The 20,315-nt window shown below is 37.0% G+C and overlaps 1 protein-coding gene and 1 pseudogene across 4 annotated transcripts in view; both read right to left on the bottom strand.

Annotated features, from left to right (window-relative positions):
• The window catches only part of USP3 (ubiquitin specific peptidase 3), a 108,829-nt gene that overhangs the window by 56,173 nt on the left and 32,341 nt on the right, over positions 1-20,315 (bottom strand). For all 4 annotated transcript variants that reach the window (XM_031031538.2, XM_006736614.3, XM_081829557.1 and 1 more), the window contains exon 3: positions 18,368-18,499. In XM_031031538.2, the coding sequence (XP_030887398.1) occupies positions 18,368-18,499 (132 nt within the window). The remainder of the gene's footprint in view (positions 1-18,367; positions 18,500-20,315) is intronic.
• On the bottom strand, positions 5,908-6,557 carry LOC145723290 (large ribosomal subunit protein eL34 pseudogene; annotated as a pseudogene).

The following is a 20,315-nucleotide window of genomic DNA, read 5'->3' as shown; positions in this document are numbered from 1 at the left end:
TCTTATGGTTTGTCTCCCTCTCTGGTTTCATCTTGTTTCATTTTTCCCTCCCTTCCCCTATGATCCTCTGTCTTGTTTCTCAAATTCCTCGTATCAGTGAGATCAAATAATTGTCTTTCTGGGAGAAGAAATTTAAATGAAGAGCAGGGAAAAGGTAATTAACCTACAGGGACAGTTAAATTTAAAGAAAAAAAACTAAAAATAAAGCTATACATTTAAAACAATTTAATTAAAATAAATTGAATTCAGATGGTTGAGAAGAACAATCATTCAGAGGTGCTAGAAAACTAAAGTATAAAACAGTGGCTACATCTTTTAGGAAACTGATAACTGCTTTGAAGAAAGATATTTTAAGGTGTTCTTTAAAACTGATATTGTGTGTGTGTGTGTGTGTGTATTTTAGCAAGTCAATAAGCAAATAAAGGAACTCACACGTAATAAACTTCACCTTCTACATTAGCATTCAATTTTTTCCTGGAATAAGGCCAATTTTAACAAAAACAACTTACAAGCTAGTACCAATATATTCTTTTGAATAGCGGCTTTGTATAAAACCACTTATTATAACTACCAAAGAATAATGACAGTAATGCTGCCACTCAGCAAATAAAACTTTGAATGCAGAGCAATTAGTAAAAATTAGGTCATCTCTAGCAGAATCCAAAAAACATTAGAAGAAAATGGGGGAAAGTAATGGGGGGAAAAAAAAAGATTACACAGAGAAGCATGTATCCTAAGGTCTTTTATTTACAGAAGTTAAAATTTCAAGTGAATGCTTTTGAAAACTTTAACTAAAACAGTAATATATATGTAATTACTTAATGCCCCTCCCCCATTAGCTGAGTACCTATGCTATCAATCAAGAGTCTCTAAAGTATTCTCCAAGTTTCCTGACATTTTCACAAATAGCAAAAGCTACCTTTTACGTCCTGGACTGTTTCTCTATCATCAAAGTACCAGCAATGGCAGGAGAAAATTCTTTATCAGTTTTATGATAAATATGTAAAATATTAAATTAGTGCAAAGGTTTAATTCCTTGCTTCTTCTCAGCATAATGCTAAGAGAGTAAGGTCTACTCTGTAAATTTAGACTTAAGGCACCTGGTTCCTCTAAGAAGCTTAAGCATTCACTGCTTATGCTGCTACTCTAATTCCTCCTACCATTTTCATTTTATGTTTGCATATATTTATGCATGTATTACAGATAAAACAAGACTCAGTATTCAAAACAAAAACAAGGCTAAATGCTAGTGTTCATCTGGGGAATGAAGTCTAAGAGCAAATTTATCTCACCTTTCATCTATTTACAGTATGCCATAATCTCTAATTGAAAAGTGAACCCCTGAACCTCCATAAAAAAGTTGTTGCTTTGTTTAAACAAATTGTTTCCAGTTAAATTAAATAACTGTTTTTTTTCTTATTACAGTAATTCTTTTTGGAGCACCTGGGTGGCTCAGTTGGTTAAGTGTCTGACTCCTGATTTCGGCTTAGGTCACGATCTGAGGGTTGTGAGATCGAGCCCCTCCTCGGGCTCTGAGCTGGGCGTGGAGCCTGCTTGAGATTCTCTCCCTCTCCCTCTGCCCCACCCCGCTGCTCTCTCTAAAAAAAAAAAATTTTAAATAAATAAATAAAGTAATTCTTTTTGGTGTGATATGGATTGAGCCTAGGATATAAAACATTTGTTAAAGTAACATTTTTCATATATTGAATATAGATTTATTTATGGTTTTGCTCCATTCTAAACTAATCTGGCTTGACTGGATCTAGTTGCTTCATCTCTCTGAACTTACATCATTAAAGTAAATAAGTTGCTCTAGATTCTAGAGCTGTGCTAATGTGGCTGATGCCACTTAAGAATTGAATTTTAATTTTTAAAAAATTCTAATTGATACAAAATTTCACTTAACAACTAAAGCAGTAAAAAATAATTTTCCACTAAACACAGTTTTATGGTTTTGGCAAAACTATACTTCACTTTTATTATTACATCACCTAAGATGTATTGCAGTGCACATGATGGGTGCATGTGTCATTTCTAGTATTACATAAGCATATCACCAATCTAGTTTATGTCAACAGATGGTTATTTTTCTATGCAACAATGTAGCACTACCATGTGTTTATCTGAATATTTTATGCAGACAGCAGAGTTACAGTGATAACTATGTAAATAGTAATTGAGCTGCAACCCTTATTTTAATTATAATGCAAATTATTTTTCTGGCTTAAAAATTAAGAATGAGGGGCACCTGGGTGGCTCATTCATTAAGCGTCTGCCTTCAGCTCAGGTCATGATCCCAGGGTCCTGGGATCGAGCCCCGCATCGGGCTCCCTGCTCTGCAGGAAGCCTGCTTCTCCCTCTCCCACTCCCCCTTTTTGTGTTCCCTCTCTCGCTGTGTCTCTCTGTCAAATAAATAAATAAAACCTTTAAAAAAAAAATTAAGAATGAAAAAACTTTTAACTTTCAAATGAAGGCACACTAATGGGGCAGTATCAAGTGGAGAAGGTATGTCATAAATTTTACAAAGGATGGCAATACAATTTGCTATAGCAGAGAAAAATGAGTAAGTTGTATAAAAGAAGTTTTAAGGCGTGCCTGGGTGGCTCAGTTGGTTAAGTGTCTGCCTTCAGCTCTGGTCATGATCTCAAGGTCCTGGGATCTAGCCCCACATCAGGCTCCCTGCTCAGCGGGGAGTCTGCTTCTCCCTCTTCCCCTCCCCCGGGCTTGTGCGCGCGCTCTCTCTCTGTGTCAAATAAATGAATAAATTAAAAAATAAATAAATAAAAGAAGTTTTAAGATAATACCAAGAGTCATCTTCAGCAAATGCATATTCATTTAATAAGAAGTTGCCTCTCAACAGTCAAAAAATAAAGCAGCTAATGAAATTAAACATATAACAAAAAAAAAATGTCCGTGATTATTAAATAGGATCTGAGCTTATAATTTTGGCCAGCCATAAAATGGCTGGGATTCTTGCTCAACAAAGAGAACCATTTTTAGATGGAAAGATAAAAAATTTAATTATCATTTCGGTTAAGGGAATTAGGTTTTAAAATTTGAGGAAACAATTAAAACAAAACGTGAAATATCTTAAATTGACCCACCAAGTGAGTGTCAGTGAATAAAAGACTTTTCTAACAATATTAAAGATCAATCTATTCAACATTTGAAAAATTGCAAGTACTTTTATTTTTAGCTTTAAATGAACTTCACAAGAGATACTGACTAACATTCTGGGTATGTTTTGTCTCAACTTCTAAATTTACAAAGAAATGTCTTCATCTAATCAATCTCAAGTTGTAGATACTATATTTTTTAATCTTTTACATCTGTCACTTTCAGCTAGATAGGAAAAAGTTTCTGTCAAGACAGACAATGGGGGAGCCTGGGTGGATCAGTGAGTTAAGTGTCTGCCTTCAGTTAAGCATCTGCCTATGGCTCAGGTCATGGTCCCAGGGTCCTGGGACTGAGCCTTGCATCAGGCTCCCTGCTCAGCGGAAAGCCTGCTTCTTCCTCTCCCCTACTTGTGCGTGCTCTCTCTCTCAAATAAATAAAATCCTAAAAAAAAAAAGACAATATGCCAGCTATGTGAGATCCAAAATCTGGATTTACTAGATTTCCCTTATTATTATATTTATTTCACTGTGTGATACATATCGAAAATATCTGTGTTCTGAAATGGACTGTATCATGGATGCAGTTACTAAAACTGTTCAGTATATATGTACAAATGCTATGAATCATCACCAGTTTATGAAACTGTTATAAAAAAATAGAAGATAACGAATTTAATGACCATAATAATTCATGATAATGAATTAAATAATCTTTCATATTGTTAGAAAAGTTCTTTGCCAATGTTCACTGCTTCAGTTTGAGTCATGAGTTTACAAAGATTTACTCTACTATTTATTCTAATTCAAAATTTTCTTTTTTTATTTTTTTTTAATTATTTATTTATTTATTTATTTATTTATTTTTATTCATGAGACAGAGCGAGAGAGAAAGGCAGAGGGAGAAACAGGCTCCCAAGGAGCAGGGAGCCCGATGCAGGACTCGATCCCAGGACCCTGAGATCATGACCTGAGCCGAAGGCAGATGCTTAACCATCTGAGCCACCCAGGCGCCCTCTTTTTTTTTTTTTTTAAAGACTTATTTTAGAGAGAGAGACAACACACGTGTGCATGGGGGTAGGGGGAGAGGAAGAAAGAAAATCCTTGAGCAGACTCCCCACTGAGCATGGAGCCTGACATGGGGCTGGATCCCAGGACCCTGAGATCACGACCTGAGCCAAAATCATGAGCCAAAATCAAGAGTCGGCTGCTCAACCAACTGAGCCACCCAGGCACCCCTCTTTTTTTTTTCTTTTTTTAAAGATTTCATTTTTAAGTAATCTCTACATCCAACGTGGGGCTCAAAACTCACGACACCAAGATCAAGAGTTGCACACTCTACTGAATGCACCAGCCAGGTACCCCTCTAATTCAAGATTTTCTTGAAATGAAGGGGCGCCTGGGTGGCTCAGTCGTTAAGCGTCTGCCTTCGGCTCAGGTCATGATCCCGGGGTCCTGGGATCGAGCCCCGCATCGGGCTCCCTGCTCGGCGGGAAGCCTGCTTCTCCCTCTCCCACTCCCCCTGCTTGTGTTCCCTCTCTCGCTGTGTCTCTCTCTGTCAAATAAATAAATAAAATCTTTAAAAATAAAATAAAATAATAAAATCTGTGAGAAAATTGAAGGGCATGTTGTTGATATGGATACATTTAAGAGTCGATTTTCAGTTTACATAGTGCCCCTTTGAATTCAATGTTGATAATACTGAATTGTTACAAGAGTTAGCAGATTTACTTAGATGTAATTTTGAAACTGATATGCTTTTGTTTCAGAGTCAAATCAGTTGTTCTAAAAAGATGAGTCAGGGCGCCTGGGTGGCTCAGTTGGTTAAACGACTGCCTTCGGCTCGGGTCATGATCCTGGAGTCCCGGGATCGAGTCCCAAATCAGGCTCCCTGCTCAGCAGGGAGTCTGCTTCTCCCTCTGATCCTCCCCCATCTCGTGCTCTCTCTCTCTGTCTCATTCTCTCTCTCAAATAAATAAATGGAATCTTAAAAAAAAAAAAAAAGTCAGTTTTGTCAATACAGATGCAAATATTAAAGAAAAATGGTTTTTCTGTACTTCATTCATTCATTGGAAAATTTTTTTTTTTTAAAGATTTTATTTATTTATTTGAGACAGAGAGAATCAGAGAGACAGAGAGCACATGAGAGGGGGGAGGGTCAGAGGGAGAAGCAGGCTCCCTGCCGAGCAGGGAGCCCGATGCGGGACTTGATCCTTGGACTCCAGGATCATGACCTGAGCCGAAGGCAGTCACTTAACCAACTGAGCCACCCAGGCGCCCTCATTGGAAAACTTCTAATAGTTCTTAGAATCTACTTTTTTTTTTAAAAAAAGATTTTATTTATTTATTTGACAGAGAGAGAGAGAGCAGGAACACAAGCAGGAGGAGTGGGAGAGGGAGAAGCAGGCTTCCCGAGGAGCAGGGAACCCGATGCGGGGCCCGATCCCAGGACGCTGGGATCATGACCTGAGCCGAAGGCAGGCGCTTAACGACTGAGCCACCCAGGCGCCCCATAGAATCTACCTTTTTAACTGCAATTTTTATGAATCTAAATAGAAGTCAAGCATTTCTTTTTTTTTCCCCCCAGGCTTTCTGATTTTTTTTTTTTTTAAAGATTTATTTATTTTTGAGAGAGCGAGAATGAGAGAGAGAGAGAGTACATGAGAGGGGGGAGGGTCAGAGGGAGAAGCAGGCTCCTCGCCGAGCAGGGAGCCCGATGCGGGACTCGATCCCAGGACTCCGGGATCATGACCTGAGCCGAAGGCAGTCGCTTAACCAACTGAGCCACCCAGGCGCCCTCTGATTTTTTTTTACTACTCAAAAAAGCTTCATTTTTTTTATTTAGCTTTCTGACTCTGTGCTTGGGCCTTCAACACTTTCACAATGATTTTCTGCTCCTCAATAAGGAAAGCACGCTTGATCCTGTCATGAACACACTTAGCACACATGGAACACCATAGGCCCTGCTAATGTGTTTTTTCGTTTTGGACAACCTCATAAGGACTTTAGGTCTCACAGCATGAACTCCTCGAAGTCGGCCTAGGCACACGCCACATGCAGATTTTGGTGCTTTCCCAACCTTCTTGGTATAAAGGTAAACGATTCTATTACCAGGGGTTCGGGACAGCCTAGTTTTGTTAGAGGCTGTATTGTAGGACAGCCTACGACGGTAGGTCAAACGCTGGACCATTCTGAATGCCTATGGACGCCGTCCCCGGAAGAGCAAGTCAAGCATTTCTAACGAGAGTTTAGTATCTGAATGGAGATGTGCTGTAAGTGTAAAATATACACTGGATTTGGAAAGTTTTATGTAAAAAAAAAAAAGAACACAAACTATCTCTAATAATTTTATGTTGATTACATGTTGACATGATAGTATTTGAATAGATGGGTTAAACAAAATATACAACTAAAATTAATTCACCTGTTTCTTTTTGCCTTTTTAATGTGACTATTAGAAAATTTAAAATTACAGGGGCGCCTGGGTGGCCCAGTTGGTTGAGCGACTGCCTTCGGCTCAGGTCATGATCCCAGCGTCCTGGGATCGGGCCCCGCATCGGGCTCCCTGCTCTGCGGGGAGCCTGCTTCTCCCTCTCCCACTCCCCCTGCTTGTGTTCCCTCTCTCTCTGTCAAATAAATAAATAAAATCTTTAAAAAAAAAAAAAATTTAAAATTACATATATGACATATTATTTCTGTTGGACAGCACTGGCAATCTAAAGGGTATCTAGGACATTACCTGCTCTAATATTCTACAATAACCCAATATCATAAAGGGGTAACAAATTTAACTTTACTGAGCTATAAGAAATCAATTTTGTTTTGTCTGGGTTAGTTTTCACCGATTTAAAAAAATTTGTTAATGTTTTCACAACTGTCCTTATTTCTCAAGAGCCAATTTTAGGTTCTTACAGTCACTAAGAAGGACACTTATTTCTAAGATTATAACTTTTATACTCTGAATTTACCACACTATGCAAGTATTATTTGATGATGATGACGTTAAAGGAAAGCACCTACTTCTATGGGCCAAAACTTCTAAGAGTGCCTAGCATGTGGTAGAGATCAATAAATGTTAGTTTCCTTCCTTTGTGTAACGAAGAGCTGCCTCACAGCATGGGCTTCTCTAGCTGCCCACAACACCTTTTGATTTCTTCTTCCTCCCAGGCCAAGAGGTCCAAAGAAAATCAGTAAGAAAAGTCGAATATAAATGAGAATTTAAATGTTGTCTGGCTGCCTTAGTTTTAGCTGAGACACTGCTTTCAAATTGGAAACTATCCCACTAATACTGGTATTAAAAACTCCCAAGGTAAACAGAAGGATTTAAAGTAAACAAGTTCTAAAAATCTCTCCCTGGTTTACAACTGTGTTGAAGCCAATCAGTCAGAATTATACTCACCTCTAATACGTAAAAAAAAAAAATACAGTCACTCTTTCCCTTCAAGAAGATTTCCAAAGCTTGTAGATTAGTCCTCTGAAACTTGGAATGCATTTCCCATTTTGAAATAAATGTTATAAAATATGGTTAAATGTTGTAAGGTGAAAATACACCTGGTTCCCAAAATGTAGTTGAAGTAATATTATAAAGAGTTGTATTCCTCTTTGACTTCTTTCTATACTGCTGTCACTGAGAAATTGTGATAGGAGGAAGCTGGTCAGAGTTCAGATAACCTGATTAGTACTTCACTAGGAGAGGCGGTCCAGGGTTTAGCATCTCATTCACATAGGGCTTCATGTGTCGAACAAACAAAAGTCAAGAATTACGTATATTATACAACAAATTTTTAGGCTATTAAATTTACACTTTAGAAAGTTTTTGTTTAGGGGTGCCTGGGTGGCTCAGTCGGTTAAGCATCTGCCTTCCGCTCAGGTCATGATCCCAGAGTCCTGGGATCAAGCCCACATTGGGCTCCCTGTTCGGCGGGGTGTCTGCTTCTCCCTCTGCCCCTCCCCCTGCTTGTGTTCTCTCTCTCTGTCAAATAAACAAACAAAATCTTTAAAAAAAAAAAAAAGAAAGTTTTTGTTTAGTGATTTTAGATGATTCTTCAAGTAACTTCTAACAGGCTACTTCTAACAGGCTACTTGTCAGAAAAGGAAAAGGTTCACTTTTGTATTTAGAAAAAACAAGGAATTGTTTAAGAAAATCTAAGTAATTTGAACATTAAAGACAAAAAATAACACTTGAAATCATATTAGTGATGTCAGACAAAGAAATAGGATATAAAAAGCAAAGTAGGAAGGGAACTGGTATCTTTCTTTACTTTTAAAACCTTGAAACAAACCACACTATCATCTTGGCTATGTGAAGATTAGTCTTAAATCCAAATTCCTTGAGCCAAAAATGATCTTAGTTTTAAATTACTTTAAGCCAATAGTTAATAAAGAAATTAAGCATACAGTATGGAATTTACATGTACACTGATGTTAAGAAAAAAAATTAATTTTACTACCTTGCACTAAAAGAACATACCTCAAGTAGCAGGTAAATTTTTGTAAGAAACAAGTTATTTACACTACTATATAATTAGGGAGGTAAAAAATGGATAAAATCACAGCTTTATTTCACATTCTGCTTACTCTAAAAAAGAACAAAATAAAATTGTCCAATTTCTTGATTACGTTGATTCTTTATGTGTATACTTTCAGGTTTTAATTTATTTCTAATTTCTCACATCTAATCATGTCTAATCCTTTCTACTTTTCTGTCTATAATTTCCCCCAAACGCATCTTTTTTCTCCTCCATTTCAACTAGCATTCTATTCCATACTTTGGTTATTTCCTTTGGTGTGATCTCCCTCACTCTACCCCCTTATACAGTGATTTTCAAATCCACAGATATGTATAGCCAAATTAAGGTATAGTATTTGATGGTCCCACAATGTTAGCCTTACTTATATTTTCTTCTCTCACCTTTGCCTCCCAATCTTCTCTTTCACTTCTGTATTACCTGCTTTATATACAGATTTAAGCTTTCATCTGGGGTGGTGATCTCAGGGTGGTGAGATCAAGCCTGGCATAGGGCTCCACCCTCTGGATGGAGTAGGCTTGGGATTCTCTCCCTCTCCCTCTGCTCCTCCCCCTGCTCAAGCTTGTGTGCCTGCATGCATGCACACTCTCTCTCTCCCTCAAATAAATAAAATCTTAAAAAAAATTCCTCACTTGGTCATCCCCAACTGTGCTTTTTTTTTTTTTAAAGATATTTTTTATTTATTTATTTGACAGAGAGACAGAACAAGTAGGCAGAGTGGCAGGCAGAGGGAGAGGGAGAAGCAGGCTCTCCGCTAAGCAGGAAGCCCGATGCGGGGCTCGATCCCAGGACCCTGGGATCATGACCTGAGCTGAAGGCAGCTGCTTAACCAACTGAGCCACCCAGGTGCCCCCCAAATGTGCTTTCTTTCCCATTCCCCAAAAATGAAAATTTACAGCATGACTTAATCATTTTCTTATCCTAAAATTTAATGTGGGTTTATTTTTTTTTTAATTATAACTTTAGAAACACTTCTTTCCTATTTTTTTCCCTGCACTATATATGCCCCCTCTAATTCTAAAATGCAAAACACTAGTCTATTAAGGAGAAATCTTCAAATTAGTTTCATGAGGCATCTAATCAGGTTAAAAAGTGAAACAACAAAACTGAGCATCCACCACCCCCAACATATTTATACATGTTTCTATATAAAATTTCATATATAAGTACATCTAAATTAATGTGTATAGTATAAAAAAAGAAACATCTTAAAAGAATAAGCTAGAGGTGAAATAAACTATGATTTAACAAATATCTCAAAGTATAATATACACATAGGGTGAGTTTTGACATTAATCATAAGAGATATAAATTCATACTTCTTGTAGCTTAAGCTTTTTTTCCAACTTATCAAATCTGACTAGTCTTTTTATTAGAAAGTCAGTATTTTTACCTTGTCATGTGTTTAATGAGCTCAGAGTAGGAAAGCCTGTCAGCCTGCCCTTTTCTTGTTCACCAGTATTTGTGTTCCTATTATTATTATCTTGTAGGGCTTGTTTGGTAAAAATCTTTTGTATTTAAAAAAAATTTTTTTCAAGTAGGTTCCACACCTAGCGTGGAGCCCAACATGGGGCTTGAACTCATGACCCTGAGATCAAGACCTCAGCTGAGATCAAGAGTCAGATGCTTAACTGACTGAGCCACCCAGGCACCGCTTTTTAATTTTTTTGAGTAGGCTCCACACCCAACATGGGGTTCGAACTCACAACCCGAGATCATGAATCGCATGCTCCACCAACTGAGCTAGCCAGGCCCCCCATTTGGTAAAAATCTTTTAAATAGTGTATCCATTTGATGAGGGTTGACTTGGACAAACTAAGTAATTAATCCATGTAACTAGACAGACTGCAGTATATTGCAAAATGAACAAGGGTGAGAGCTCAACAAGTGAAGCTCTGATTCAGGACATTCTGTGTATAGTTCATGACACATCACCACCTAATCAAAAGACCCACAGGCATCAGGTATATTATTGGCCAAAACTTTTTTTTTAATAAAAACTATCAGGGGTGTCTGGGTGGCTCAGTTGGTTAAGTGTCTGACTCCTGATTTCAGCTCGGGTCATGATCTCAGGGTCCTTGGATCAAGAACCCCATCAGGCTCCCCGCTCAGCGGGAGTCTGCTTTCTCTCTCTCCCTCTGCCTCTCCCCCTGCTTGTGCTCTTGCCCTCTCTCAAATAAAAATAAAAATAAACTTTTAATAGAAGTTCTATATTTTCTTTCCACCCCTTCAAGTGCATTATTTTGGAGAATGATGGCACTAAAAACTAGGTTCCCAGCACAGAATAGGTGCTCAAAAAATATTTATTTACTGAGTAAGAGCCAACACATCTGCTATTCTGTTTTTTTCGGATGCTGTTCCCATTCTGTTTGCGGGCCGTCATGTAAATTAGACTCTCAAGTAAAAATTTCAAAGGTAAGGGGCGCCTGGGCAGTTGGTTAAGTGCCCGACTCTTGATTTCGGCCCAGGTCATGATCTCAGATTGGTGAGATCAAGCCTCCCATTGGGCTCTGTGCTCAGCAAGGAGTCTGCTTAAGATTCTCTCTCCCCCTTTCCTTTTGCCCCTCCCCCTACTCATGTGCATGCTTTCTCTCGCTCGCTCGCTCTCTCAAATAAATCTTTCCAAAAAAATTCTGAAGGTAAAAATGTGGGGGGAGGAAGGACTGTTTATAATACCAAATTTTCTTCACAAAGGATCTACAGCTTTGCTTTGTGTCTTCTTTAATACATTTATTCCTACATCTAGTTTATAGTTTTTATCATTATGTTGAATGTTTGTTTTTTTTGTTTCTTTGGTCATTTCCATTTTTTACTGATGACTGCTAATAAAGAGAAAGCTATTAGTATTTATATATTTATCATATATCACCATTTCAGAATTTTTTACTGATTCTAGTTGTTTTCCACTACAGTCTCCCTGAACTTCTGTGCATTCTATAATTTGAAAACAAAATTTTTTTTCTTCTTTTCCAATATTTATACGAATTATCTCATTTACTTACTGTCTTATTTCAATGGCTAGAACTGCCAAAATAATGTTCGAGAATACTGACAGGTAAATGACTATAAAAGGTATTCCTGTCTTGTTTCTGATTTAATGGAAATGGCTTTAGTACGTGATGCTTTCTTTTTTCCTTTGGTTGTCGGAAAACTATATTTTAATATAGCTTTTTAATATAGTTCCTTTTATTTCAATGTTATTGGTGTTTTTTGTTCAGAAATGGCTATTTATAAAGGTATTTTTGCTTGTAATGATACAATAATCTGGGATTTCTTTATGACATCCTGATACAAATAATGAATAGGTTGGCAGATTTCAGGTGAAACTAACTCAGTAATATGTAAGTTTTCTTTTTGATATATCTTACTGAGTTATATTTAAGTTTTAATTATTTGCAACAAAATATTTTAATTAGTGAAACTGACTTATTTTCTTTTTGGAGTTTCAGATTTTTGTCTAAAGGTTTTGAAAGTTTCATAACATTAAAATACTCAATGTTAAATTTTAATAGTTTGAGGCTGCAACATCTAGTATAATAGCTACTGCATTCTGAAATACAGAAGCCCCATGTGGTTGACTTCAACAAAACAAATTAAAACATTAAATTCCTGAGTCCCACTAGCCACTTTTAATTGCTCAACTGCTACAATATTTTATGGCACACACACCCAAAACAGAAAAATCTCTTCCTTAGCTTTAAAATTCTAAGGTTGTTTTTCCATTCCTATTGTTAAGTGCTATTGAAGTTATAAAGACCCATATCACATTCTTGAAGAAGTAAGAAAATATTCCCAAACCAAACCTTTCACCACCTATCTGAAACAAGAAGCAATCATCATACAAATGAACCTGATTTATTATGCAACAGTAAAGAAACAAGTCCTTTAATCTACTGGCTACAGTGATCTTTATTTATTTTTAAAGACTTTATTTGACACAGAGAGAGAGAGAGAGCACAAGCAGAGGGAGCTGCAGGCAGAGGGAGAAGCAGGCTCCCTGCTGAGCAAGGAGCCTGAAATGGGACTAGATCCCAGGAGCCTGGGATCATGACCTGGGCCAAAGGCAAACGCTAAACGGACTGAGTCACCCAGACGTCCCTACAAAGTGATCTTTAAACAGTAAGCTGTAGGGGCGCCTGGGTGGCTCAGTCAGTTAAGCGGCTGCCTTTGGCTCGGGTCATGATCCCAGGGTCCTGGGATCGAGCCCCACATCAGGCTCCCTGCTCCGCAGGAAGCCTGCTTCTCCCTCTGCCACTCCCCCTGCTTGTGTTCCCTCTCTCGCTGTGTCACTCTCTGTCAAATAAATAAAATCTTTAAAAAAAAAAAAACAGTAAGTTGTAAATCCCCTCAAAACAAAACAAAAACTTTTACGCAAAAAGTACCCCTCAAGAAGGACAATGGCGGGTCTGTCATTAAGTTTTAAATTCCTTTTTGTTCCCTTGCATAATATTGTGACATCCGAAGGCAAATCTGACCTCTGGTTTTATTATAAAAGATAGAATTACAGGAAAAAAAAAAAAGCCTGTATTCTAGTGACTTCATCTTTTCAAGCCAAGGAAAGTTAAAACCCAAAAGAACTTACATAGCAAGCTTATTTTTAAATTCTCTTTTACTAAATTCTGATGTACTGCCATCAAATAAGCCAATTTTGGAAAATTAGAACAACTGCAGAGAAAACCTATATCCTTTTTTTTTTTTTAAAGATTTTATTTATTTGAGAGAGAGAATTAGAGAGAGAGAGCACAAGAGGGGGGAAGGTCAGAAGGAGAAGTAGACTCCCTGCCGAGCAGGGAGCCCCGACCCCAGGACCCCAGGATCATGACCTGAGCCGAAGGCAGTCACTTAACCAACTGAGCCACCCAGGCGCCCCAGAAAACCTATATCCTTTGTTGAAAGCAGGCAAGTACTAGCTTATTAAGGAAGAGCCTTTCATGTTTTCAGACCACCTCTACTGAAAAAGTTATTTTTAAACTTCAAAAATACTGTTTTTAAATAAACAAAACTCTTCCTGTTCTCTAATCTTTACAACACTGAAGATTTGTACCCAAATTGTTTATAAAGATAGTCTAAAGATTTTCCCTTTTACTTTTCTCTTTTGAGAGCGAGCGTGTGTACGCACGTGCGAACAAGGCGGGGGGGGGGGGTGGCAGAGAGAGAACCTTAGGCAGGCTCCACATCCATCGCAGAGCCCAACATAGGGCTCAAACTCACGACCCTGAGATCATGACCTGAGCTGAAATCAAGAGTTCCATACCTAACCCAGTGAACCACCCAGGTGCTCCATTTTTTTTTTTTAACTTTTTTCCCCTCCTTTTTAATATTTAATCATAATTTCCTTTGAAAATGATTCGGTATCAATTTAAGTCCAAAACTAAGAACTTTATTTTTATTAGTTTTAGTTAAAACTGGTATTTGTTACAGGTGTTTAAAATCTGAAATACAGGGGTGCCTGCATGGCACAGTCAGTTAAGCATCTGACTCTTGGTTTCAACCCAGGTTGTGATCTCAGGGTCTCAGGATTGAGCCCCATGTGGGGCTCATTTGCTTGAGTTTCTCCCTCTCCCTCTGCTCCTCCACTCCCTCCCCCCGCCCCGAACTCTCTCTAAAATAAATAAATCTTTTTTTAAAAAATCTGAAATACAAGTCTTTTTTCTAGACAAATTGATTCACATTTCATAATATGTCTTTGTTTGATATAGTGCCTTAAAATATTACCCTGCCTAGTAGTTTAATTTTATATTTTTCATTTTATTTTATTTAGTTTTAATATTCCTTTCGTATTTTTGTATTCTCAGAAATTCGTTTACTATTGATTATCGGATCAGAGTTGACAAGACTATGTCAGATGTCAAAATTTTTCTGTTCAGCATTTTAAAACTATTAATTCCAAATGTCTATGTAAGAAATCAGATAAAAGTTCCTAATTTTAATCATAGTTTCTTTTTGATACAATAATGTATACTACATACAATTACATTTTTACTGACTGGAGAGAGAAGTTGGGGTGGGAGGAAAGGAAATACTGCTTAACACATAATAAAAGTGAACACTAGCCCTTGTGTGAACATCTTGAGGAGATTTTCATTTTTATAGAAATTCATTTTATAGAAATCTTCACAAATCAAATTCCAATTCTAGTTAATAAAATGAATTTCTATAAAAATGAAAGTCTCCTTTAGGAGTAGGTTTGTGTCAAATCAAAATTACTCCTTTTGGTATTGCTTTCCCTCTTTTGAAACAGTGACCCATTTTATGTTGTTCTGTTTGGTCAATACGTGCTTCTTCCCGATGTCCTGTTTATGTGAGAAGTGAAGGGAACTGCTCTGCAGCAGAGTGTCCCTCTTGGGAGGTAAATGAAATAGCTCACACAAGCCACGATTTACGTCTTCTTTGAGAAAGATGTTCTGTGGTTCTTTAGTCCTCCAACATGATCAGAGGGCAAATATTACAGATTTGGTATAATCTTCCCCATTTTTGGAAGACATAAATCAAAATACAATCTTTCCAACAATACAACATATTGCCTACTCTGCACCAAACATTGAGTACTATGGAAGATGTTAACTGTATATGGTTCCTGCAGTCCCCAAGGACATTTACAAATAACCTAACGTGCAGCAGGAAATTACAAGTATCCTAAGAACTATGAGTTTAGGAGAGATTACATCCAGCTACAATTGAAGCTGGGAGGAGGGAAGTGGGGGAGAGTTCAGTGGTAACTTCACGAAGGATATGCTAAGATAGGAAAGGGCAGGGACTCTTGGAAAGGGGAAGTAAGGACAAACTCTAAGCCTCAGAGCATGTTTCAACTTCTTTAGAGCAGAGAGCACGTGGAAAGGGAGCTTTAAAGTTAGATAAAGTCAAAAGATTTTGACAACAAGCATAACAATAATCAAATAGGTTAAAACTAATGCACCAATATTTTACCTCGGAAGCAAATCACTGAGTCTAACCATAAGAAACTTATGTGCAAGGAAACTTGATGAACTGAAGTGAAATTACTGAAGCATACTAGAAAATAACACACATACACATTCATACAGAAAGAAGAAATCCTTTTTCGTTTTTTTCCTAATCATGCTGAGGTGTGAGGAAAATGTTAATTTAGACTACAGCTTTATCAGTTTGCAACTATCGCAGATTTCTTTTAAGGCATCAGTATAATCCTACAGGGTGATTCCCTGGCATTTTGTTCTTAAACCTACAAATAATACAGTAATGTGACCAGCTGCAGTTCCCTTCCTGCATTTCAGAAGCTCTGAGTGTCCACACACTTGCAGCTCTGTATAACTTCACACAGAAGACTGGCAAATGGCCAAGAAGCCTCCGCCATGGTGTGTATATTCCCCAAAGTTCAAGATCTGCCATTTAATTACAATTCAGCCATGAAACCACATGTACTTTTGCATATTATACCAACATAAAACAAATCAAATTCCAATTCTAGTTAATAAAGGTACTCCTCCAAAATGCAGAAAGTATAAAGTATATTCTTATAAATGAAGACACTGAAGTACGTAACCTATATTTTTAAAGAGACCTATTCTACTTCATTAAGATAATTTTTAAAATTTCCTCAGAGTTACGGTTTCCTCATAATCTCACCAATTGCAAGAAAACCCACTGCAAACTTGTTATAGCAGAGATTTAACTGTATTTCCAAACTTCCCCATTTAGCATTTCATGCACACTGCTAACTGAAAATCACGAAGAATGAATGTTTTCAACATCGGGTACATACAGGTTGACATGACTTAGAACAATGATTGTGAAATTATACCTAAAGAGTGATCTTAAATTCTGCTCTCTAAAAGTAAGTCTTGTTTGGGCGCCTGGGTGGCTCAGATGGTTAAGCGTCTGCCTTCGGCTCAGGTCATGATCCCAGGGTCCTGGGATCGAGTCCCGCATCGGGCTCCCTGCTCCTTGGGAGCCTGCTTCTCCCTCTGCCTCTCTCTCTCTCTCTCTGTCTCTCATGAATAAATAAATAAAATCTTTAAAAAAATAAAAAAAAGTAAGCCTTGTTTGTTTTTTAATTTTTTTAATTTTATTTATTTATTTTTTATTTTTAAAGATCTTATTTATTTATTTGACAGCGAGAGACACAACATGAGAGGGAACACAAGCAGGGGGAGTGGAAGAGGGAGAAGCAGGCTCCCCGCAGAGCAAGGAGCCCGATGCGGGGCTCGATCCCAGGACCCTGGGAACATGACCTGAGCCGAAGGCAGATGCTTAACAACTGAGCCACCCAGGCGCCCCTCTAAAAGTAAGTCTTAAAGAAACATATGGTTCTGTCAATTAGGTAGCTCTGTCATTCTAGTATGTAAGTTTCCTGAGGGAAAAAGGGAAAAACTAATGAGAACACTCTAACAGCCTGGCTAATGCTCACCTTTCATAGGAAGGAGCATTTTACAAGAGTAAATGACAATAAACTGAGCACTAGCCCGGGTATGAAAATCTTGGTAAGATTTTCATTTTTATTGAAATCGTTATCTACCTCTCGCTTCTCTCTCTTCCAGGTCTGGACATCTTCCATGGAAAGAGTAGTGGTCTGAATGACTAAACCTTAAGATATTTCATTTAATAGCCACAAATTAATAATGTTAAACCGTTAAAAATTGTAAAGATAGGAAGCCACTCTTTCTTCCTTTTGATGGACATTTTTCTACAATACAATAATCAACTAAGAATAATTAGAAAAGATTAGCACGAAACTCCAGTAGAGTGTAAATCAAAAGTGATTAAATTTAGACTTTAAATCCTCATTCCTGTCCTGTACTGCTTTCGTGTGACATTTAAGGGCTGGATGGCCAAAAAAGATCTCCAAAGGGATCTTTCAAATGGCTTTTTCCCCTTCAATCTCAAAAACCTTTTAATTGAGAGTAAACGGATTAGAGAATTATTCATTATAATTTACTAGTCAAGGAAAAAAACTTGCTTCACACTGAAGTTAAAACTGCAAAAAACACTGACCTTCTGAGCATACCAAATGAATATGAATTATTTAACATTACTGTAACCTAAATAACCTATTTCTAAGTAGTCACAAAAATCGATGCTTATTTCATTGTCATTTATATGAAACAGACATGCATATTATATTACAAAGAAAGAACAGGGCCTCCAATCTCCTTTTAAAGGATGTGATACTTTAAAAAAAAAAAAAAAAAAAAAAAGCCTGAAAGGCTACACGTGAAATTCTTAACATTTATCTACAGAGGAGGAGACGAGAATGGATCTGTGCTGGGAGAGGGGTGATTGTCAAAACAGTTTTTAAACCAAGAAGTTACATTTTCAAGATTACATAACAAAATGTTAACTGGACAATTAAAACATGGGCTTGGGTTTTGTTTTGTTTTGAACACGAGTGTTTATCTTATTATTCTTCAATTAAAAACAAAATAAGAAAAATAAAAAGAATTACAAAGAACAACCACAAAGAAATACTTTTCATTGCCCTGAAGCTTATCAGGATGGACAAGGAACAGAGCGGGTGGGAAAGAGGAGGCCCAGAAGTTGAAGGGAACAATGCAGAGAAAATCTGAATGAATAAAGACAGGCATTCCTAATAGCTCCAATCCCCTATGCATCCTAACAAAACTAAAAGGAGGTAATGGCTGTAGCAACTGGTTTAGAGATTGATGGGGGAGGGGAAAGAGTGAGGGAAATGAGGAAACACTTGCAGACACTGAGTAAGGAATATCATCTCCAGAAAATATTAATACTTACCAGTAGGTACTGTAGCTACTGCAATCCATACACACTGTATGCTGAGGTTTATCTTGCTTTTCTGATTTCTTATGATTAGTTAAGGGTACTTGTGCATCTTCATAATGTTTTTTTGCATGGCCATTCACATACCTTAAAACCAAATAAAATTTTATTTTAATCTAAATATTGCTTTGGAAGTTAAAATAGTAGATAATAAAATTAGATGATAATCAAATTAGAATGAGAAAGAATTCCTCCTTATAAGAGCATTCAATCCTAAAGAGCATTCAATTAGTTAGTGATTAAGCTTAGTGCTTAAAATATGCTTTTTTGCAATCAAACATGACAGTCAACTTTTAATTACACACAAGATTAGGGCCAGGCAAGGAAAGGCTCATCTATGCCAATCAGTTTCAATATCACGACAATTATCACTTATCAACTCCTTTGCTGATGCTTTTGCTATAGCCTTGTTCTTTTTTTTTTTTAAGCTTTTCTCAGACTGCTAACCAACTCAGGTTATTCTCAAAGGCAAGATTTGCAAACTAAATCACTCAACCACTTCCCACAGGGCCATAGACTGTGCTTGGACTGCTGTTTATGTAAAAGGTGAAAGTCAGATAGGAAAACAGGATAATCTTCTCTTTCTCATCAATATGGCTTCAGATATTTTACTCAAATGCCTAAATAATTAGCTCCACTCATATGTAAACACGTTTGTTTAGAAACAATACAAAGTACAAATCATCTTAAGCTTATATAAACTATTTCTTTAAACGGACAAAGATAATTAAACGTTGACTATATTCATAACAATTTTCTAACACTTTCTATCAGATTTAATAAATCAGTGTATTACAGAAAGCAGAATGAAACTGAAATAATGCATATGGCGCACACACCCAAGTTCCTCCAAACCTCCACCTAAATACTGTACAATGTTGTAACTGGCCAGTACTATGAAGACCCTTATAAAACAAAACTTCCCAGTTCCTAGAAAGTTGTCAATTTACAGAAGGCAAGACCTTATTGAAAACTCAGTCAAAACAGATGTTGGTCAAATGGTACTAAAATAAACATACTCAGAGAGTTAAAGTAATGTTTTGTCATGAGGCGCCTTAATTATACCAGGAGCAACACTCACCTTGGGGAAAGTAGAACAATTGCGGTAGAGGGAGGACAACTTCAGGCCCAGCCTCTACCTTAGGAAAGGTGGAAGCATTAGGGGCACTACTAACCTCAACTTAGATTTTGATGTTTTTTCCCCATTTTTTCATTATAGTAAACATAACCAAAAATCATGTGTATATGGGTCCTCTGTCCACAAAAGTAAAATCAATTTTAAAATAAAATAATGATTAAGAGTATAAGCTCAAAAATTAGACTGCCTGAGTTCAAAAGTAGCTTTGTCACATGCTGGCCACGTGAGCTTAGATGAGTTACTTAACCTCTCTGCACTTACATTTTCTCATCTGAAAAATGGAGATAATAGTACTTATATTTCATGAGTTGTTAGATGATTAAGAAATTCATGGCTCAGAATGCATAAATGAATGAATAGATGTTGGCAATTATTTTATTCATGCTTTCCTTTATATGCTTAACTACTATTTATTCAGAATTCGAACAATATAATTGTTTAGAAAGTGGTCATATTAATCACATACATTGCGTAGGTCAAGAAACACCCAATACTTAATTAAAAAGGCAAACTCCAAGGCATCGTATAGGTTCCATATCTAATCGGCTCAATTTCCTATGCTTATAGAATTTATACTGTGCCATGAGAAACAAAAGTAATATTTATAATGAGCACCTTCAAAATCAAAGAAAAAGCAATACTGAACAATGATAATAAGGCACCTACTTTTAGGTCTTTGAAAACTGATCATCTGTACATAGTACATATAGTTCATTTAGCCACCACACTGTAGAGTCTCTAAATGTACTAGATGTTTAAATGGTT

This window comes from Leptonychotes weddellii, chromosome 9 (genome assembly GCF_054177405.1).
Source record: "Leptonychotes weddellii isolate Sample4059 chromosome 9, ASM5417740v2, whole genome shotgun sequence".
NCBI classification, from domain to species: domain Eukaryota; kingdom Metazoa; phylum Chordata; class Mammalia; order Carnivora; family Phocidae; genus Leptonychotes; species Leptonychotes weddellii.
Note: the sequence above shows the minus strand (reverse complement) of the source record. Positions and strands in the feature narration are given on the sequence as shown.